Source organism: Garra rufa, chromosome 19 (genome assembly GCF_049309525.1).
Source record: "Garra rufa chromosome 19, GarRuf1.0, whole genome shotgun sequence".
NCBI lineage: Eukaryota > Metazoa > Chordata > Actinopteri > Cypriniformes > Cyprinidae > Garra > Garra rufa.
Window position 1 is genome coordinate 33711215 of NC_133379.1, and position 24503 is coordinate 33735717.

The following is a 24503-nucleotide window of genomic DNA, read 5'->3' on the forward strand; positions in this document are numbered from 1 at the left end:
GCCAAGTATGTCTCCAGACCTGAACCCTATTAAGCACCTGTGGGGCATCCTCAAGTGTAAAGTGGAGAAGCACCATGTGTCTAATGTCCAGCAGCTCCGTGAGGAGTGGAAGAGAATCCCAGCAACAACCTGAACAGCTCTAGTCAATTCCATGCCGAGGATGATTTAGGCAGTGCTGGATAACAATGGTGCTAACACAATATATTGACACTTTGGACAAGTTCACTTAGGGTGTAAGCACTTTGGTTGCCAGCTATTTTGACAATAATGGCTGTATGTTGAGTTATTTTCAGGAGAAATCTATACTGCTATACAAGCTGCACATTGACTATTCTAAAATATATCCAAGTTTCATTTCTATAGTATTGTCCCTTGAGAAGATATGCTAAAATGGTTGTATATGCATATAAATATACACAGTACACACATGTAAACAAACTTTTATTTTGAAAGTGATTAATTGTGATTAATCAATTTGACAGCATTAACACATACAGATGTTTTATTTACATTTTACTTATGTAAATACAATTTACATGTATATAATTATATTTGCATTTACAAAAAGGCCTTTAATTCACTATTAAAAGTCTATAGGCTTTGCATCATATTTACACACCACTGAGGGACAAAAAAGGCACTAGGTTCATAGAATGATTCATGCATCTTGCAGAGAGCACTTCACAAATGAATTACAATCTAAGACATTGACCTTTTACTGTAATTTACTTCACTGGCCTTGTGCATTGCCCTGGCACATCATATGCCACAAGGAGGAGAGATTCTTCAAGCTTGGCACTCCAACACAGAGACAATTAGGAAGGAAGCACTATCCACCACAGAGAGTTTCAAGACAAAAAAGGAATTCAAAGCCATCCAAAAACTGTGCTGAGTACTCATAAACAACAGCACTACATTTTAATGGATTACATTACATAACAGTAAATTACAACTTAATTTGGCCTGGAAAGTCCAGAAAGACATCAGGAAAAGAAATGGGAAACTACTGCACATCTCGCTTAGATTTCTGCATGAATACATCTATAAATACCGCAACCTTTCAAGCGCAGCATAATACAATATCTATAAATAGGAGACTTTTTCCCTTCAGTACACACTGAGGAATCCACAAATGCAAAGATGTGAAATGAACTGAATCAAATGATTTCATATTTAACTCGGTATTGCTTTATTGTAAAAAGTCACGCAATGGTATAATACTGCAAATAAAATAAAGACTGCCTACAGCTTTGGTTTACGGCCGCCTCAGAGAACGAAATGAATTCTTACCAAGCGTGCTCATGATGATATATGAGACTTAACAGATATATATGACATTTATAGCGCTTGTTTGCCAATGCTCTGGCGTATCACAAGATATCCCGCTGTGATACTCCTATACCAGCGTACTTCATTACATATCATGGGCCTAGGAAGAAAGCCAGTGTTATCTGCCGGTTGAGATTTAGGACTGCTATATACATTGAATATTAAACCCATTAATTTGGGTTTGTTTAGAGCCACCTGTCAAATGTTATATTCATCCAAACTAACTCTAAACTCTAATCGAACAACTGCTCATATTGGCTTTGCCTCTGGCTCTTTCTGGGTGGAAAAACGTAAGTAATTAAATTCAGAGAACATCAGTCAATGTGTCTATGTCTCAAATAACTACTGCTTGACATCATGCGAAATGAGTTGGATAGCACAGCAAAGAATGTGTTATGCAGAAATGAAGTTTTTAATTTAAAAATGAATCAATAAATCCAGTGGATATTTCTAGATAAAAGCAAATTATGTCTGCTTATCCTTTAACAACATGCTTTGTTAAAATGTTTAACTTAATAAAAATGGCTCTGGGGAGAGAAAGACTATATAATTTTTCTGCTTCTCCAAACAGTGGAGAGAAATTACTGAAGACTGTCCAAAAGAAACGACAAGGCAAATTTCACTTTTATTTACAGCTCTTGAAAGTGCAAGGAAAATGGGTTCACGCTCGAGGCAAGCAACATCACGGTTTCTCAATCATCATCTTATGCAATGATTTTATCATAGAACAAAACACTTGAATCGCATTAACAGTTTCCTTGTCTTGTGATTGGCCATCATTTACAGACAGCTGAAGACCTCTGACATAAAGGTCAGGTTGTTCTGGTGACAAAGTGTTTTAGTTAACAGCATCTGCTCTATGTTGTTTTCAAAAAGACTGACAAGAGAACAGTAAGAAACTTACAATAATGGCAGATTTCAATCTACACCCAATGCAATTGCTTACAGGTGGATCGAAACACTTGCCAAGATGGAAATCACCACGGCAGACATGAAAATTTCACCTAAAACTTGTGCATCTGTGTTTTTAAAAAGTGTTAGGGCACAGTGCTAGTTCTGAATAAAAATTAGGTAATGAATATTTAAAGAATAGTTCATTTAAACCTGTGTAAGTTTCTTTCGTCTGTGGAAAACAAAAGTAAAAAAAATTCTCAAATTTTGTTTTTCCATTTAAATTTTAATTCCATTTTTAACGTTCCTAGACTCTGTTTTAATGGTCAAATAAAAAAAAAATCAAAAGCATGTCTAAATAACTGAAATCATGAAACGTACACAATTTAATAGCAATTTATTAAAAGTTTAGCTCAAATTTTATTTTTAAGGCCCTATGAAACTCATTTTATTTTTTCACAAATTAATTTATTTTAATGTACACCAGCAACAGCAATTTATTAAAAGTTTAGCAGAAATTACATTTTTAAGGCCCTATGAAATCCATTTTATTTTCCCCCATTTATTTTTTCCATTCGAATTTTTTTGGATTTAATTTTTCCATTGTAATGTTTATAGACTCTTTTTTAAAGGTAAATAAAAAAATATTCATTAAAAAGAATGTCTAAAGCATGTTTAATTAAGTGAAATCATTAACAGCAATAAATTAAAAAAATATTTTAAGGCCTTATGTAATCGGTTTTATATTTTCCAAAATTTCTTGAATTTCTTGAAAAAAAAAAATCAAAAAGCATGTCTAATGAACTGAAATAATGAACTGTACACATTTGAACAGATATGTATTACAAGTTTGCAAAAATTTAATTTTTAAGGTCTTTTGAAATCAGTTTTATTTTTTCCCAAATTGATTTTTCTATTTAAATTTTTTTGAATAAATGTTTTCTGTTTTAATATTTTTAGCAATTTATTGAAAGTTTTTAAGGCCCTATAAAATCTTTTTTTTTTTTCTTTTTTTCTTCTTCTTCTTCCATTTTTTAAGTTTGAATGTTTCTACACTTTTTTAACGGTTAAATAAAAAAAGAAAAAAAAAAAAAACATACACAATGTAACAGCAATTTATTAAAAGTTTAGCAAAAATTACATTTTTAAGGCCCTGTGAAATTCTGTGTGTTCCATTAATGTTTTGGATTCCATTTAATAATCACAAGTATTTTTTTTAAATATTTGTTTCTGTTTTGTATTTACATTTTACATTACTATATCATTACATTTAATAATATATATTTCTGTCACAATTTCTTCAAGTTAAACCTAACCTTTATTTTGACAGGTTGCTGTGAAGACCTTTAAATTTCTGTTTGTATATTACATGACAATAGTTTTTTTAGACTCAATAGAAATGGTAAGAAGCTCATGAAATGACTCTCAGAGCAGTTATAGAGATTAGTTATGTGTTTATGTACTCATTTATTGAGGCAGCAGAGGCTGACATTCCGCGTTTTTAAATAAATTCTAAATACATTTTTATGACTAGATTCCGCGTTTCCACTGCTAATTAATCAGTTCATGACAGCCATTGACTTCCATAGTATGGGAAAAAATTACTACCAGCAACTGTTTGGAATTGGAGTAAATAACAAAATGTAACGTTTTGGGTGAACTGTCCCTTTAATTATCACATGAATAAATATAATATTTTACTGTTATAAATGTGATGTATTGATCAGTAGAACAGGTTTGTAGCACAGCATATATGCATATTCAAGTCAAACTGAAGCATAAACCATAATAATTAGACTAGAAATGTATATAAAAAACATGAACAATTTCAACAGCACATTGAACTGCTTTCTCTTCCAGAAATGTACAGTCTATCTGATTGTGTACAGTACATCTGATCCTGACTCTCAGTTGATGAATGCACAGATAAGAAATTAAATTGGATCCTGCCATAAAATAATTTTTAGATTTTAATAAGCCAAAATTGCAGCTGTAGCACAGTAGATGTATATCAGCAGTGGGAACACATTTGTTAGCATTTTGATTTGTGATTTCACTGGAACGGACAGTGAACCGCAGAATAGCGAAAGGGCAGTAGAGCGCACAGCTGTGTGTGGTAGAAAACATGGCCGCTGTACACCACTGGTGACAAATGCACAATAACTCAGCAAATGACTTACAGATCGCCACACATTATAACACATACAAACACAATGCAAACTTCGGGCTAAGAACTTCAGGACAAAGATTCCTTGACGCCACTTTAAATGACGATGAAAAACAGAGATGTGATAACTTTGGGGATGGATAACAGGAAAAAATGATGCGCAATCAGCAAACGTGAACGAGAGCAAGACCAGAGATCCGAGGCAATTCATACATCACTGAGGAATGCAACACAACAAAAACAACACGTCCTCTCCCCCGCACGCCTGCCAAGATATCCCAAACAGCACTGCAGACTCCCTGTTGCTCAACTGCGCTCTCAGATTGTGCCGAAAAGAGGTCTTCCTCTTTTTTTCCAGTCTACTACTGGAAAAAAACGGGCCTTAAACATCAAGTTTCCCAGGTCCGTCTGATGCCAGGATGGAGAGACACACATTTTACATTCATTTTAGCTGAGAGGGTTCTCAATGAGCTGAGGCATTGAGTTATTTATCCTCAACGACTGGCAGAACTCAAGCAGGGAAGGTTCTGACAACTGGCAATGTCTCTGAGGGCTAAGATTCAACAGTTATACACGCAAACCCATCCTACGAGTACAACATTTCAAGTGAATTTGCTAAGAAAAGTCTATGGAAACCTAAGGCTACCAAAGGTAGGGGCTCCACGACTAGACAATTAGTTCTGGATCACATAAGATTTATTTGGAAAATTTTCCAAAGAGAGCTGGGTTTTGACAAATTGCATGCTTTGATTTGATTTTGATTCACAAGCTTGCAATCCGATTCAATTTCCAATTAGATTCTATTTGATTATTTTGGATATATATCAGGTATAGTACATGCCAAATTTTCTCAAGGGGAAAAAAACTCAACTAATGCTGAAAAATATACATGAGAGTCAGCTGGTAGAACATTACTATAATATTGAAGGTTAAAATTAACTGATTTGTATACAAACGCTTACATTTTAATTTAAGAATCAATATTGTTTAGTGAAAATGAGAATCGATTAAAAAAGAGAAATTAATATTTTATTACCAGCCCCATTTCCAATTGTATAATCACCTATATTAATTTTCTGTTAATGTTATTGAGATGAAGGAAGTAGTAGTTCACTAGTAATGGGATTTTAACACAGTGGCAACTTACTGTATACACTGTAAACTAAAATTGTGGTTTTTGACAACTAAAGTGACAAAAACAAATATAGCCTTTTAAAAAAGTTTGAGGTCAGTAAGTTTGTTTTTAATTCAGCAAGAATGCATTAGATTTATCAAAAGCAACAGTAAATACATTTATAAAACTACAAAAATCTCTATTTTAGAAAAAGTCTGTTGTGTTCTTATATTCTGTTTGAACTTTCGAATCATTAAAAGAATAAAATATATCACTATCACCACTAAAAATATTAATCAGACTAATAGCTGTTGAAAATTCAGCTTTGCCACCACAGGAATAAAGTACACTTATTGAAGTATTAAAAATATTTTAAATAGAAAATTGTTTTTGAAAAAAAAAAAAAAGCATTCTAAATTGTAATAATATTTCACAATAGTACTGTTTTTACTTTATTTTTTATCAAATAAATGCAGCTTTTATGAGAAAAATGTTTTTTTTTTTTTTTTTTTAACGTTTATGACTGTTATAGCGCCAGCTGTAGTCCAATCTCCTTAAAACTTTGCAATCCTGTTTAGAATCACCTGTGGCATGTGCTCAGCAGGTTTCATGAAGTTTTGAGTTTTCCTTTAGGCTTTATAGGATTTTGGGTACATTTAGAAAGACCCCTTTTTCTAAACGACCTTGTTATACCTTCCCAAAGGGTAAATTTCACTTTTTTTATCATTAATGACCTAGACAGTCCAGAGAATTATACTGCAGTGTTTTTTTCCTAATTGAGCAAAAAACCTATAGAACTAGTTTGCAAAAGTAGGCTTTTTACATTTTCTCAATCATTTAACAAACAATTCGATTGACAGCAGTTTTTCTAGAGGTAAAGTTGTCCAGAATGAGGAGTGCTATCATATAATATGAATATTGCGTGTATGTGCAAAAAATTGCACAATGTACAATCGTTTATGCCCTTGAAAAATGCAATAGCGCCCCCCAGTTTCACTCATTCAGGGCCGTGAGTTAAAAAGGCCCACCAACTTTTCACAGTGTTTCAAGTCTCTACGAATTACAGTTTGGTCAGCATGATCAGTTTTACGTAGCTACGCACTTAAACCATTAATTAAAAGAAAAAAGAAAATCTTACTGACCCCAAATTTTGTGTACAGTAGTGCAAGCATCAAAAGTGCAAGATGAGATTTTCTTGCACTTCTTAAATATTAGCAACATTAGCTACATACAAACAAAGAAATGAGGTAATGGGAACTGGTTAAACAGCAACATGGTTTACTGGATTTACCACATCAGGCGTCAATTATTCAGGTTGTTGCACTTTGACCTTCTAATTGCACGAACAAACCATTACCGGCCTAACCATGAGTTTGTATGACTTTGACTAGTGAGACAAAACAGACCACCATTGCTTCTAATTGCTGCAAGAAAATCTGCGATTAATAGCAAAATTAGTTACAACTATGGTCAGGAAATTAACCTTTGCGAACACAAGACAGAGAGAGGAATGGCTATCATTTGTATGTAACACCATAACGTCACTTCACAATAACACGGCATTGCTTTGATGCTTTAAGAGAAACTGTACACTCATAAAAATAACAGTGCTTTAAAAGGTTCTTCACAGCAATGCCATTGACGAACCATTTTTGGTTCCACAAAGAACCATTTAGTCAAAGGTTTTTTAAAGAACTCTCTCTCTTTACCTTTTTATAATCTGAAGAACCTTCTTTTGCCACAAAGCGAAACAGCCTTTTGTGAAACAGAAAGGTCTTCAGATGTTAAAGGTTCCTTATGGAACCATTTAGACAAAAAAGGTTCTTCTATGGCATCGTGAAGCACCTTTATTTTTAAGAGTTTATACGTCTAAAACAGTGTTTTGGTGGTAACGCATTACAAGTAACGCAAGTTACGTAATAATTTTTCCAAGTAACTCATAATTTTTTAATTGACAAGAAAATATCTGAGTTACTTTTACAAATAAGTAACGCCAGTTATCCCCCCCCCCATTTATTAATTAAAAGCTGTCCCTATGTTGAGAGAAATCGTGAGTAAGATGTTACTTTAGTTCTAGAATAAATGTGAATATGCATTAATTCATCTCACTCATTAAAAAAAACAGATACAGTATTCCTCAAAGTGAATCAGTTAAATTCAATAATTAAATATTTTAAATAATACAAATATCCTTTATGCATTTAATCCCACTTTATTAACCGATATCTTTGCTGCCGACCTTCGATGATCCAATTCATCCATAATAATAAGCTAAAATTACTCAAGATAATCTAACATTTTTTTTTTTATTGCTGAAGAGTTTCTTCTGCGGTCTACTGTACAGACGTGAATTTACTTTTCTCCAAGCCTGAGGCTTTTGGTGTAAAAAGGCTTTTACATTTGCCAAAAATAGAACTTTTTTGTATTAAAAACAAACAAGCAAGCCCTGCCCAGATTTAAAATGTAATGCAAAAGTAACGTAACACATTACTTTCCATAAAAAGTAACTAAGTAACGTAATTAGTTACTTTTTTAACCTCAACTCAATATTGTAATGCATTAGTCTTAATCGTAACTTTCCCCAACACTGGTCTAAAATATGATTGAATATAGTTTCACAAGCTTATTGAAATAGTAGTAAAAACATGGTTGCATAATTTATAATCTTTAATCTTTAAAGCCATTCATAGCTTTTTGTGAGAGATTCGGTGAAGATTTCTTAAATAAAAAGCACAGCTAATGGTCTACTTTACAGATTAATATCATGTTTTCATTATATTCATAAAATCACAAGAGCAAATCTGTCTGAAGCTGACGTAATTTGTTTAGATGTCAATGGGGCGTTGCAATTTTCACCTTGGATAATTTCTTCAAGACTGATAAGTTCATGAACACATCTGAATTCATAGCTTACAGCTGTGTACACACAGCAACACGGCATCACCATCCAGACCTGCGTTGAAAGAAACAGCTTCATGACAAGATGTGGAAAGCAAAGAGAGAAAATTATTAAAGGAGAGCGCTAGAAAACAAATGTCTCTTTCCAGCGCCACTATTTTCATCGGAATTATCGCGGAATCCATCAGGGACCTGTGTAAATTCCAGAGGTTGTTGGGTAATGCATTCAGTTTTCTCCATGCTTTGACTAGCTTGGCTCAACTGATCCCAAATAAACTCTGGCTGCGTCCCAACTAGAATCAGTCACTCGATCTAGAGCGTTCTTGAGCTGGCTGAAAACACTCGGACATTCATTAACTTTTTGGTTTTTGCAGAGGACAACGAGGGTCATCCCTGTCATAAATACCGGTCAGTTGAAAAGCTAATAAATCAGCTTGAGTAGTGTTGACTTGGTGGTCAGTGGTCCATCTGATTTAAGCATCTACAGAGCTTGTGACTCACTTGTGCTTTATAAAGAATCGTAACCCCTGCTTACAATCATTGTGGTTGTAAAAACACCCTATAACACAGACTACATAACCAGAGCTCTGTATGAGCAAACAAGAAGGAATTTGTATGATATTCGAAAAAACAATAGCACAAACAAAAGACTGGCACATTGACCACTGTTTGATCTGCTGCCATTAATCCCCACAGTCATCGTAAAGACGCAACAGAGAACAATGCAAAGGATTTCCTGTGAAATCACCCTTTTCGTTTCATGGGTCAACAACGCCAATATCCGATTCCCCGGAATTTCACGAGCTGGTGGTCAAACCGTTTTGTTTGACAGCGCGTTCGGCCTGATGAGCACTTTGAGCTGATTGATGACGGCTTTTGCTGATATGAACCATCTGGTTAACTTAACCAAGAAGGGTATTAATCACTTTAAATTGCGTAATATTTCTGCCCAAGTCATAAAATGAAATGTACTGGAATCCCAAAGGGCAGATGCTCAGAGAGTGATTCGCATCAATTACTTCCAGCTTGTGTCTATTGAATATTAAATGGGAGGACAAACCCTTCGTAAACTGTTTGCTGGAAATAAATCACGCTTAAATATTTTCGCAATTAAGTAGCCGAGGTCTCTTACGTATTCAGGCTGCGCATGTGTTGCCGTTAAATGAAATTTGTTCCATATTTCATAAGTGTTAATCTAGCAGACAGAGTTCATGCTCATAAAAAAATAGTTTGGATAAACTGTTCCTGATGAAATATGAACACTGGCAAAGACAAAATCAATTAAAAGTGACGGATTTTAAAATTGAAACACAATAACAATTGCAAATAACCTTGGCGAATACATCTTTTTTCTAACAAATGATGTGAGTTTAATTATTGAGAAAATTAACAAAAACATGTCAACCATTTTTTTTTAATCTGCGCTACACTTTTCTCTTCATCACTGTGCTCTGATCACTATGGAAATGTGTTTGCATGAATAAAAAAAATCATTTTATATCATTTTATCAATTGTTAGTTTATCTATGGAAGCCCGTTTCCACCACTTTTTATCTCGCAATTCTGACTTTTTTTTCTCACAGTTGCGTGATACAAACATGCAATTCTGACTTTTTTTCTCAGAACTGTGAAATAGAAACTTGTAATTGTGAGTTATAAAGTCAGATTTGTGATATAAACTCGCACTTCTAAGAAATGAAGTCAGATTTGCTTGATATAACCTTGCAATTGTGAGTTATAAAGTCAGAACCGAGAGACATAAAAACATAAATTCTGACTTTTTCTCATTTTCTGAGAATTGCAAGTTTATTTCTCGCAATTCTGACTTTATAACACACAACTGCGAGTTATTAAGTCAAAAACTATGAGATATACGCTCGCATATTAGTAACATATTAGTCGTTTTTTCCCTCAGAATTGGACTTTATAACTCGCAATTGCGAGTTTGTATCTCACAATTCTAAGAAAAAAAAGATATAAACTTAATTGCAAGAAAAAAGGCGAACTTTCTGATTTTTTCGTTTATATCACACAATTCTTGCAATTCTGACTTTATTTCTTGCAGTTGTGAGTTTATATCACACAATTCTGAGGAAAAAAAATCTGAATTGCGAGATATAAACTCGCATTTATGAGAAAGAAAGACAGAATTGCGCGAAAAAAGGCACAACTGCGAGATATAAACTTGCATTTGCAAGAAAAAAGACAGAATCGTGAGATATAAACTTGCATTTGCGAGAATAAAGGCAGAATTGGAAAATATAAACTCGCAATTGGGAGAAAAAAGGCAGACTTTCTGATTTCTTGCAATTGTAAGTTTATATCATGCAATTCTTGCAATTCTGACTTTCAATTGTGAGTTTATATTAAACAATTCTGAGAAAAAAAAAATCAGAATTGCGAGAAAATCAGAATTGTGAGACATAAACTCACATTTGCGAGAAAAAAGGCAGAATTGCGAGATGAGAAAAAGGCAGAACTGCACTTTTTCCTCACAATTCTGACTTTATTTCTTGCAATTGTGTTTTTATCACACAATTCTCCGGAAAAAAAAATATATTTAATTGTGAGATAAAACTCACATTTGCGAGAAAAAAGGCACAATTGCAAGTTTTTTCCTCACATTTCTGACTTTATATCTCGCAATTTTGACTTTATATCATGCAATTCTCACAATTCTGACTATTTTTATATCACACAATTCTGAAAAAAAAAAAAAAATCTGAATTGCGAAACATAAACTCGCATTTGTGAGAAAAAAAATGCAGAAAAAGTTTTTTCCCTCACAATTTTGACTTTATTTCTCACAATTGGGAGTTTATATCACGCGATTCTGAGAAAAAAAGTCAGAATTGTGACTTTATATCTTGCAATTCTGACTTTAGAACTTGCAATCACAAGTTTATATCATTCTGAGAAAAAAGTCAGAACTGAAATAAAGTTGCAATATTTTTTTTTTTATTCAGTGGCGAAAGCAGGCTTCCATATGTATCTTACAGTTTTGAGCTTCTCGGAATCCCGAGTTTAAATCTCACAATCTGCAAATTGAGAGTTTTCTGATTTCATTCTACAATTCTAAGTCAGACTTGTGAGATATGAAGTCAAAACAGCAGGAACTGAGATTAAGTCACAATTACCTTTTTTCAAATTTATTTTTCCTGTGGTAGAAACAAGTTTCCATTGATGGCAGCTTGTCTACGTGTACATGGACTCACAAAACAGATGAAAAGAATAAAAATAACTCAAATATTCCCATGTGTATTTAAGAGAACAAACAATACGTCTGTTACAAATACAAAAGAAACAGGACACTGACAGATTCTTCAACTTCAATTCTCTTCTCCCCAATACAGACCTCTGACAAGAAAAAAAAAACACATTTCCTCGCCTCACAGTCATAAACATTTGAAGCCAAAAAAAAGTGTTTTGTGAAAGACAATGTTGTAACGTAATAATGAATTCCTTAAGTTTAACTTCCAAATTTATCCAAACAATTGAAATCTGGGGTAGAAGTATTTTGTCCTTCAGCGTTGAATTCCAAATCTCACAGTACTCTAACAATCAATCCTAGAGCTGTTCAGTGGTAGGTAACCAGTACCCTTGTGAAGCCAACTTACAGGTTTTAGTTTACCGTGCTTATGCCAGACACATCTGCATTTGCTCAACAGAGCTTTTAGACATGTCTGGGTTGAAAAGCCCAATATGATCTTGTTTCTTTTAATGGACACTTCTGGAAATAAATTCCCTCGACACCCACTGGACATTAAAGATGAACTAGAGGGTCGAGAAAGACATGCGACTGGACTCTAGAGGTTTCCCAGTTTGTATAAAGGTTCAGGCGATAATTAATAAGCTTTGTTCTGGCGACGAACAAGTGCTTGTGGTCAGATGAACTTTATGTTTAAGTTCATGGCTGGTTTTCAGTCCTAGAGGAGTTAGTGAGAGAGAAAAAAACGAGAGGTTTATATGATATGGCTCTTGTCTGTTTGGTTCCCTTTGCCTTTTGGCCTGGAATGCTTCAAGAGTGTAGAAACAGGCCTGAAACCACCAGAAATATTTGGAAGAACAACCAAGGACCAAGTTCTCCAGAAACACCTTCAGTATGTTCTGATGTATTTTGATCTGGCTTCATAATGTTGTCCCTGATCCCAGTCGTGAGAAACAAAACGTCTGTTAATCCAAAACTACAGTACTAACTCACTTTGTGTGCTGCAGCTCATTTAAAACTAAGACCTATAAATTCTATGGCACAATATCAACAACTGCACTGCAGACTTTCAGAATACACTGCTTGCCTTTGTAAAACTATTTCCTCCAATAAAACATAATGTTAATTAATCTTCAGCTCATATTTTGCTATATAAAAACATTCAGATCAGAGCTGTTAATTTATTCTCTTTGTGTGATTATACTCATATAAATGATGTTTAAAGGAGTAAAAAAAAAAGATTCAAATTAAAAACTAGATTAAAAAAAAGTTTGTCAAGACAAACTTTAAGTTGGCTTGAGAAAGCCGGACCAGAAAGTTTAATAAAAAGTTTTTTTTTTATTTAAAAAGTTTTAAAGTTTTAGGTTTGACAGTTTTTAGTCTGAAATAGTTTAAAGTAGTTTTAAAAGCTTGAAGTTTACTAGCATGTTTCTAGCATGACTAGCATGTGCCTAGCATGTTTACAGCATGATTAACGTGTTACTAGCATGTTGTTAGCATGTTTCTAGCATGTTGCTAACATGACTACCAAGTTACTAACATGTTGTTAACATGATTAGCATGTCGTTAGCATGTTTACAGCATGATTAACATGTTACTAGCATGTTGTTAGCATGATAGCATGATTAGCATGTCACCAGCATGTTGCTAGCATGATTAGCAAGTTTACTAGCATGTTGTTAACATGATTAGCATGTCGTTAGCATGTTAACCGCATGATTAACATGTTACAAGCATGTTATTAGCACATTTCTAATATGATTTTACTACCTACCATGTTAGCATTATTTACAAGTTACTAGCATGATTTTATCACGATTAGCATGTTACTAGCTTGTTGCTAGGATGTTTCTAGCATGATTACCATTTTACTAATATGTTACTAGCATATTGTTAACATGTTGCTAACATGATTAGCAAGTTACTAGCATGTTAACATGATTAGCATGTCGTTAGCATGTTTACAGCATGATTAACATGTTACTAACATGTTGTTAGCATGATTAGCATGTCACCAGCATGTTGCTAGCATGATTAGCAAGTTTACTAGCATGTTGTTAACATGATTAGCATGTCGTTAGCATGTTTACAGCATGATTAACATGTTACAAGCATGTTATTAGCACATTTCTAATATGATTAGCTTGTTACTAGCATTTTTAGCATTTTACTACCATGTTAGCATTATTTACAAGTTACTAGCATGATTTTATCACGATTAGCATGTTACTAGCTTGTTGCTAGGATGTTTCTAGCATGATTAGCATTTTACTAACATGTTACTAGCATGTTGTTAGCATGTTGCTAACATGATTAGCAAGTTACTAGCATGTTAACATGATTAGCATGTCGTTAGCATGTTTACAGCATGATTAACATGTTACTAGCATGTTTACAGCATGATTTGCAAGATTAACAAGTTATGATTAACAAGTTACTAGCATGTTGTTAACACGATTAGCATGTCACTAGCTTGTTGCTAGCATGTTTGTAGCATGATTAGCATGTTACTAGCATTTTGTTACCCTGATTAGCAAGTTACTATCATGTTGATAACATGATTAGCATGTTTCTAACATGCTTAGCAAGTTGCTAATATGTGTTTAGCGTGATTAGCATGTTACTAACAAGATTCTAGCATGATTACCATGTTACTAACATTCTAGTATTATTAGCAAGTTGCTAACATGATTCTAGCATGGTAACAAGTGACTAACATGTTAACATGATTCTAGCATGATTAGCACGTTACTGGAATGTAGTTAACACAATTCTAACATGATAAGCCTGTTACTAGCATGTTTCTAACATGATTAACATGTTACTAGCATGATTAGCATGTTACTAGCATGTTTCTAGCATGGTTAGCAAGTTAGTTTGAATGAGTTTGAATGGATTAGCTTCTTGCTAGCATGTTTCTAGCATGATTAGCATGTTACTAGCATGTTTTAGCATCATTTGCATGTTACTATCATGTTGCTAGCACATTTAAATGTTACTAGCATGTTGCTAACGTAATTAGCAAGTGACTAACATGTTGTTAGCATGATTAACAAGTTACTAGCATGTTGTTAGCATAATTAGCATGTCACCAGCATGTTGCTAACATGTTTTTAACATCATTTGCAGGTTACTAGCATGTTACTAGCATTTTGTTACCATGATTAGCAAGTTACTAGCATGTTGATAACATGTTAAGCATGTTGCTAGCATGTTTCTAGCATGATTAGCAAGTTGCTAGCATGTGTTTAGAATGATTAACAAGTTACTAGCATGTTTCTAACATGCTTAGCCAGTTACTAACATGATTCTAGCGTGATTAGCATGTTACTAACATGTTGTTAGTATTGCTGCGTCCCAATTCGCATACTATTCGTCCTAAATATAGTATTCGAAAATAGAATTATGTTGTGAGTTTGAAAGCCTTGGAGTTTGAATAGTGTTGGCTCATTGGAACATTCCGTCAATGTAAGTCTATGGGATTTTTCCCAGTTTTAATCGTCATTTTTAGGAAAATTGTAAGTCCGATCAGTTAGAAAAGATGTAGCAACTGGAGTCAGATCACTCTGAAGATCTGGGCGTAAATAGCATTTCATTAGTTGGCTTTCTCAAACCAACTTAATTAGATTCTAAAAAAAAATTAATTAAATAAAAAATGTGGGATTTTTTTTTTTTATAAAACATGCAGTTAAATTTAATGAACAAAAAACAAAAAATGTAGTTTAATTCACAATTTAATCAACTGATAGCCTTTATTCAGAAACAAATGTTATCCATTAATACTTTCGCACACATGGATAGGTTTTTATCAAAGACAAAGCCAATAAGATCTCAAAAAGTTAACACTCAATGATAGACAGAACGTTTTAAGCGCTACATCCCTGGCCAGTTTTTGCAACCATCCAACTCCGGGATGGATCGCAACCAAAGCAAATGTCACACTGCGATGCATGAACGTTCTCCTCTGTTTGACATTATGATCTATTCAAGAGACAAACCCTGGCTTGCAGGCATGTTTCTAACACAAGAACAGATGCGCAGAAGATCAAATCCAATCAGAAGCATCAATTGAATTCAACAATCACACACACAGATTTCCTTATGGCATCATGAGTTTGAGAGCCGCCAAACCACAAACAAAAAGAGGTGTGGTGGCTTACCGGCAACTGTTAGATTTTCAATGAGCTCATATCAAAACTGGAATTGAGTCATTTTAGTCATCTGCATTTTAATAGCAAGCCAAAAAAGCTCACATTAGACACTGTGTGCAAAACACTTTCAATGCACGCTTGAGAGACTCAGGGACTCCACAGGTCAGCAGTGTTGGTGCACCACACACGGCAAGAATTTACAAGGACAGGCTTAAAGGCAATTTTGGCCAGCGTTTCAAAGCATCGCACATCAACGCCTGCTGAAATAAAAAAAACCTGTAGTAGTTTTGTGCTTTACATTGCTACTTCCAGCATGCAGGTGGAATGAAATGCACCCCTATAGAAGAGAAAGAGCGACAACTAAGTGATGAGAGAATAAAACAAATTTTATGGACTAAGTTTATGCTTTCTGTCTTTTAGAATTCAGCAGCCCGTATCCTTGTTAACTCAGATGACAAACATAGGAATAGGAAAGTTAGTTGGTTTTGAGGGCAAGTCAAGTTACCACGGTAAAGCTGAGGTGTCTGGGTCTGCTTTGCATCCGGAGCCGGCTTAAAGTTCCAGCATCATAATCCCTAACCTTCAAAGAATAATATCTCCTTGCTTTCTTTCACTAAATCTAAACGGTCACAGGAATGAAAACAGGATTATTTTACAAGACACCAACACAGGGAATCCAATGAAAGACAACCCTGGCCAATTTAGGGGAACAGAAACAGCACAAGTTACTCTAGAGGAAACATTTGATAATTAAGTGATAATCTGGTGATATATGCTATGAAAATCTTCAAAAGTTTATATCCAGTTGAAGTCAGTAGTTTACATACACCTTGCAGAATCTGCAAAATGTTAATTATTTTACTAAAATAACAGGGATTATACAAAATGCATGTTAGTTTTTATTTAGCACTGACCTGAATAAGGTATTTCACATAAGAGACGTTTACATATAGTCCACAGTATAAAGAAAATAATAGTTTAATTCATAAAAATGAGCCTGTTCAAAAGTTTACATTGACTCTTAATACTTAACGCTGTGTTTTTTTGTTTAGTGGTAGTTGTTCATGAGTCTCGTTTGTCCTGAACAGTAAAACCGCAAGCTGTTCTTCAGAAAAATCCTTTAGGTCCCACAAATTCTTTGTTTTTTCAGCATTTTTGTGTATTTGAACCCTTTCCAACAATGACTGTATGATTTTGAGATCCATCTTTTCACACTGAGGACAACTGAGGGACTCATATGCAATTATTACAGAAGGTTCAAACACTCACTGATGATCCAGAAGGAAAAACAATGCATTAAGAGCCGGGGGTGAAAACTTTTGAACAGAATGAAGATGTGTACATTTTGCCTTTTTTTAATTTAATACAGCTCTTCAGAAGGTACAGAAGATACTTACATGTGTCGACAAAAAAAATTTACCCTGATCTTCAAATTCAAAAAGTTTACACCCCTGGCTCTTAACGCATCGTGTTTTTTGGAGCATCAGGGAGCGTTTGAACCTTCTGTAATAGTTCCATATGAGTCCCTCAGTTGTCCTCAGTGTAAAAAAAATGGATCTCAAAATTATATAATCATTGTTGGAAAGGGTTAAAATACACAAAAATACTGAAAAACCAAAGAATTTGTGTGACCTGAAGGATTTTTCTGAAGAACAGCTTGCGGTTTTACTGTTCAGGGGTCCGTTCTTCGTACCTCGCTAACTAAGTTAGCTGGATTTGATTGTTGACGATTTGGCATGATCTTGGATTGTTCGGTTCTTCGAAGCTCATCCTGGACTTGCTGTCATAGCAACAGCTCTGCAAGCTTAAACCTCCTCTGGAGCAGGTTTATTTCATGTAAACAGGATTTAGGCTGCGCTCCTGGCGGGTTATGATTGGTTGAAATGGCGAGGTCACATCTGATTGGTTAAAGAGCACGACTGACGCGGACTGACTCACGTGGGAAAAGAAAAGTATCTTGCAAGAAAGTGTATATATATGACAGGTTCCAAAAAATATTTGGCAGCACAACTGTTGATATTATCCAACATTGATCATTCTAATAATAAATCAGCATATTAGAATGATTCCTGAAGGATCGTGTGACACTTAAGACTGGAGTAACAGCTGATAAAAATTCAGCTTTTCATCACAGGAATAAATTCTATTTCAAAGTATGTTAAAATATATTAAAAAAACAAAAACATTATTTTATTTTGTAAAAACAATTTGCAATATTACCGTTTTTTTCTGTATTTTTAATTAAATAAATGCAGTCTTGATGAGCATAAGAAACTTCTTTAAAGACTATTACAAGTCTTACTGACCCCTAACTTTTGAACGGTAGTGTATAAAAAAATAAAAAAATAAATAAAATAACATATCAAGGAAAAAACATGTAACATGGGCAGCATTAACGTATTTAATTTGTTCACTACTTTTTGCCAGCCCTCTCTCCTTGCTTTTCCAGCCTTTGCAGTTTTCCCTTGCGTTTTAATTAAACTCTGAAACTCCTGAAATCCCTCAATCAAGAGTTCTTGCTCTGCTGCAGAAAAATACTGAGCGCGCTCCTTCCTCATGTTCGCCGACCAATCAAAGAGTTGCCCATCAATGTTTCTACTATCGATACGTAGCCCCTTTTAAGCCACCCAGTGATCTCAAATAACTTCATCCAGCTATACTAATCATCAACAACAGGTGCGTTCGGAGAACCGGAATAGCCAGCTCATAGTTAGCGCGATGATTTGATCTTGGATGTGTCATTTGATCCTGGATGTAGTAAGCGAGGTACGAAGAACGGACCCCAGGACAAACAAGGGACTCATGAACAACCATCATAAAAAAAAAAAAAAAAAAAAAAAACCCAGCTGTGGATCAATCAGGCAACAGCATAGTATTAAGAATCAAGTGTATGTAAACTTTTGAACAGGGTCATTATACAGACCAAGTTTATTATGCTTTCTGTCTTTTGGAGCTCAGCAACCCATATCCTTGTTAACTGGGATGGCAATATTCATAAAAACGTAGGAATGTCAATTGGTTTTGATGGTAAGTCAAGTTACCACGGTAAAGCTGAAAAGTCTGGGTCTGCTTTGCATGTATTTGAACCCTTTCCAACAATGACTGTATAATTTTGAGATCCATCTTTTCACACCAAGGACAACTGAGGAACTCAAGAGCCAGGGATGTGAACTTTTGAACAGAATGAAGATATACATTTTTCTTATTTTGCCTAAACATAATATTTTTTCATTTAGTACTTAAGGAAGATCCTTACATGTTTCGCAGAGGACAAAATAAGTCAAATTGTTACCTTCTGAAGCATCACTGAGCATTTGAACCTTCTGTAATAGCTGCATATGAGCTCTTCAGTTGTCCTCAGTGTGAAAAGATGCATTTCAAAATCATACAGTTATTGTTGGAAAGGGTTCAAATACACAAAAATGCTGAAAAACCAAAGAATGTTGGGACCTAAAGGATTTTTCAAAAGAACAACGGGCAGTTTAACAGCTCAGGACAAACAAGGGACTCGTGAACAACTATCACTAAACTAAAAAACACAGCTGTGGATCATTCAGGTAAAACACGCAGTATTAACAATCAAGTGTATGTAAACTTTTGAACATTGAGTCATTTTTATAAATTCAATTATTATTTTCTTTTGTGGATTATATGGAAACATCTTCTTTGTGAAATATCTTATTCAGGTCAGTACTCAATAAAAACTACCATGCATTTTGTGCATTTTGAATGATCCCTCTTATTTTTATAAAACATATAACAATATAACATTTTGCAAATTCCGCAAGGTGTATGTAAACTTTTGACTTCAACCGTATGTATACATGTATCAGTAACTGACTGAACAAATTTGAGTCATTTGCAATTTAAAAGGACAAAATGTGGGTCTGGTTTTCTAAATATAAACTCGGTACACTGCATGAATCACAGCTGGAGTCTGTGTGTTGTTAGTGATGTAGAATACCATGGTACATTAAAAACTGGCTGCCTTCAGAAATGGAGACAGTGGTACCATTTCAAACTTAATCATAAAACAACTACACATAATTTTTTGGCAACCTAGCAGCAAACAAGATTTTCAGGAAAAACTTGAGGCGAAACAGATTTCATCGCATAAAAATGTAAAATAAACAACCGTGATAGACAGATAGATAGACAGACAAACAGAACACTTTATTTGTTCCATATGGGAAGCGGTGATGCCCAATTCAACCCGCTTCAATAAATACAAAACTTTCACATTACATGACATATTTTACATACGACGCATAATCATAAACAAGAAGCTACAGATGGAGGCGTAAACAGTCCCTTACCTGTAACATGTGGTCACCTCTCCTGTGGATTTTACGCACGGGTATTTCGTCGTTGCGATTTTGTTCTCTGAACACACTTCTCTGTAAGACAAAGGAGCCGTCAGCGGTTTCTTTTTCCGTAAACAAATCTGCCTCACTCACAAGAAACAAACTTTCAATCCTCTTGAGTTCGCGTAAACAGCGAGCTGACAGGACGGGCACTTTACCTGTCCACATCCTCCTTCTCCTCTCGGAAAGTCCACGGCGTTCCCGATGAGAACAGTATTACCACCACAGCAAGTCTGAGAGGAGTTCCGCTGCCCGTGTAGCTCATTTCAGACACTTTGAGATGATATAAAGATATTTGTCCGTTTAAAGCCAGCGTCTTGAAGTTCGGCGTTTCTTTGAGGAATTGAGAGAGTATTGATTGGTTACCTCCTGCGAAGCCCCACGCGCAGATTCCCACCAGCCCCTCCTACTCACGCACTTGATCAACTTCCATAGGTTCAGGAAAGCAAATTATGAATTTAATATTTCATAACTGACACAGGTAACACTAAATACATTCCTGTGGCGAAATCCTTACGGTGTGAGGTTTGAGTTCAAAGTTATAATATATTTTAAGACGTTGAAAAAAAGCATTGATATCAGTTTTTAACATTTATTTTATTTTAATATTCTATTAATATATGTATTACTACATATCGGCGAAATCCTTATGATGTGAGTTCAAAGTTATAATATATTTTAAGACGTTGAAAAAAAGCATTGATATCAGTTTTTAACATATGTTTTTATTTTAATATTTTATTAATATATGTAGGCCTATACTACATATTATCGAAATTCTTATGATGTGAGGTTTGAGTTATATGTTAGAATATATTATAAGACGTTGAAAAACTTTAATATTATTTTTAACATATTTTTTTATTTTAATATTAATATATTTGTTATTATATAACGGTGAAATCCTCACGGTGTGAGGATTGAGTCAAAAGTGTTATAATATATTATAAGATGTTAAAAAAAGCTCTGATAACAGTTTTTTTCATGTATTTTAATATATATGTAGTATATAGTGGCGAAATCCTTACGGTGTGAGGTTTGAGTTCAAAGTTATAATATATTTTAAGACGTTGAAAAAAAGCATTGATATCAGTTTTTAACGTATGTTTTTATTTTAATATTTTATTAATATATGTAGGCCTATACTACATATTATCGAAATTCTTATGATGTGAGGTTTGAGTTATATGTTAGAATATATTATAAGACGTTGAAAAACTTTAATATTATTTTTAACATATTTTTTATTTTAATATTATTAATATATTTGCTATTATATAACGGTGAAATCCTCACGGTGTGAGGATTGAGTCAAAAGTGTTATAATATATTATTAGATGTTAAAAAAAGCTCTGATATCAGTTTTTTTCATGTATTTTAATATATATGTATATAGTATATATTGGCAAAATTCTTATGGTGTGAGGTTTAAGTTTAATGTTATATTATATGACGTTAAAAAAGCATTGATAGCAGTTTTTAACGTATGCTTTTATTTTAATATTTTATTAATATATGTAGGCCTATACTACATATTAGCGAAATTCTTATGATGTGAGGTTTGAGTTATTAGAATATATTATAAGACATTGAAAAACTTTAATATTATTTTTAACATATTTTTTATTTTAATATTATTATTATATTTGTTATTATATAACGGTGAAATCCTCACGTTGTGAGGATTGAGTCAAAAGTGTTATAATATATTATAAGATGTTAAAAAAAGCTCTGATATCAGTTTTTCATGTATTTTAATATATATGTATATAGTATGGCAAAATTCTTATGGTGTGAGGTTTAAGTTAAATGTTAGAATATATTATATGACGTTAAAAAAGCTTTGATATCAGTTTTTGTAAACATATTTTAATATATTATTTTTTATTGCAACATTTTATTAATATATTTATTGGTGAAATCCTTATGGTGTGAGGTTATATAAGATGTTAAAAAATTATATCAAAGCTTTTTAACGTCTTCTATAACCTCACATATTTTAATATATATGTTATAAGACTTAAAAAAAGATTTGATATCAGGTTTTTAACATATTTTAATATTTTATTAATATATTTATTACTGCATATTGGCGAAATCCTTATATTGTGAGGTTTGAGTTAAATGTTAGAATATATTACAAGATGTTAAAAAACTTTGATATCATTTTTAACATATTTTTTATTTTAATATTTTATTAATATATTTATTACTATTTACTGGCAAAATTCTTATGGTGTGAGGTTTGAGTTAAATGTTAGATTATATATTAAGACGTTAAAAAGGCTTTGATATCAGTTTTTTTGAAACATATATGTTTTAATGTATTATAAGACTTTTAATATTGTATTAATATATGTATTACTACATATTGGCAAAATTCTTATGATGTGAGATTTGAGTTATATGTTAGAATATATTATAAGACGTTAAAAAAGCTTTGATATCAGTTTTTCTAATGTAGGCTACTTTAATATATTATTTTTTATTTTAATATTTTATTAATATATTTTTTATTATATATTGGTGAAATCCTTATGGTGTGAGGATTGAGTCAAAAGTGTTATAATATATTATAAGATGTTAAAAAAGCTTTGATATCAGTTTTTCTAATGTAGGCTACTTTAATATATTATTTTTTATTTTAATATTTTATTAATATATTTATTATATATATATTGGTGAAATCTTTATTGTGTGAGGTTTGAGTTAAATGTTATAATATAAGATGTAAAAAAAGCTTTTATATCAGTTTTTTAGCATTTTAATATATTATTTTTTATTTTAATATATAATAAGATGTTAAAAATGCTTTGATATCAGTTTTTTTAATCATATTATTTTTATTGTAATATTTTATTAATATATTTATAACGATATATTGCCGAAATCCTTATAAATGTTGTAGTACAAGATGTTACAATAAAAAAGGTTTTATTTTTTTTTAACATATTTTAATGTATTCTTTTTTCTATTTTAACATTTTATTAATATATTTATTACTATATATTGATGATATTTTTTCATTTTTACTATTTAAGGACATAGCTGAAGTCATATAGAAATATAAAAACGTATGCTAATATGCGTGCTGAAAAAAAGGCGCGGAAATAATTTTCACAAATAGCACAACAAAAAATTACAGTAACATTACATTTTCAAATTTTACATTTTAAAACCCTCCAATAGTCTTTGTTTTATCTGCAACTATGAAATATCATTTTTTAAACATTGTACATTCATTTATTTTTTTTAGTTTCTGAGTAATCTAACAAATTTTATTTGTTTACTACTTATTGACACAACTGAAGTCATAAATATATCCTAATATGTTAATCAAAACATGTCTCTCAATCAATTAGATCATAAAAATTGTGTGCATAATAATTATAAAATTATTACAAAAAAGCTCAGACAGACCATGTCAAAGATAAACAGCTGATACTTAACCTCACCATGTTTGGTTCTTCAAATATTCTGTACATTGTTTATATGTGAAACATTAATGACAATCATATAATTCATCACAATGATTGCCCTCTAAGGTTAAACTAGGCAAATGAGACTCTATTGGCAAACTGAATCCCTCACAACCGGGACTGTTTGCACCAATTCTTCATCCTTGACCTCTGACTGCCACAAAAGCCATTAAGGGACTCAAATGTCCCACAAGGCCAAAGGACTATTGTCATAAAAAGAATTAGACTAATAGTACACATATTGAATTTTATACTTATTGCTGTTAGTGCTATTGATACCCTTTTGACTGATTAAACTATTTAAGTTATAGCCACTGATGAACTGAGCAGACTTACTCATTATCTCGCCCCCTAGTGGCTGACAAAGCAGCAGCTGTTTCTTGTTTGTATGCAGAGGAGTCCTCACTAAGAATGATATCCCCATCTCATCCCCAACCATCTGATGAGCAATAAATGAAGACGCTCTCGCCAGCAAACCTTCCTGATGACTAATCTCACATCTCCCATGAGTAAGCAACTCTAAACATATCAGACGGTGTCGATCTCAAGAGCTTGGAAGGCCAGATAAATCAACGGACGTGTTTCCATGGAGCTGTTTGCATGATGCTGCTGATGAATCTTGGCTGAGCTTACCTTGGTTTTTTTTTGGTAGTGATAAACCCTCCTTGTCTTTTTCTTTCAACACTTTCATTGGAATCCAAGCAACCGATTTTGGACGCAAAATGGATGTCATCAGAGCCAACGTCTAGACTTTAAGGAGACTTTAAGATAAGTATTAAAAGTTCACTCATTATTAGTTGATTTCTTATCACAGCATTTTTAATTTCACTGACCCGGCGTTTGATTTCAAATTCTGTCCAGCTGTTTTCATACGACTTTTTGGTCTCAGGTGTTTGCATAAT

The 24503-nt window shown here is 33.2% G+C and overlaps 1 protein-coding gene across 1 annotated transcript in view; it reads right to left on the reverse strand.

Annotated features, from left to right (window-relative positions):
- ccbe1 (collagen and calcium binding EGF domains 1) overlaps positions 1–20469 on the reverse strand; it is an 88422-nt gene extending 67953 nt beyond the window's left edge. Inside the window, exons 1-2 of the mRNA XM_073825050.1 lie at positions 20281–20469; positions 20075–20155 (exon numbers count right to left, since the gene is read on the reverse strand). Of these exons, the coding sequence (XP_073681151.1) occupies positions 20075–20155; positions 20281–20387 (188 nt within the window). The 5' untranslated portion in view covers positions 20388–20469. The remainder of the gene's footprint in view (positions 1–20074; positions 20156–20280) is intronic.
- Between the last annotated feature and the right edge of the window lie 4034 nt (positions 20470–24503).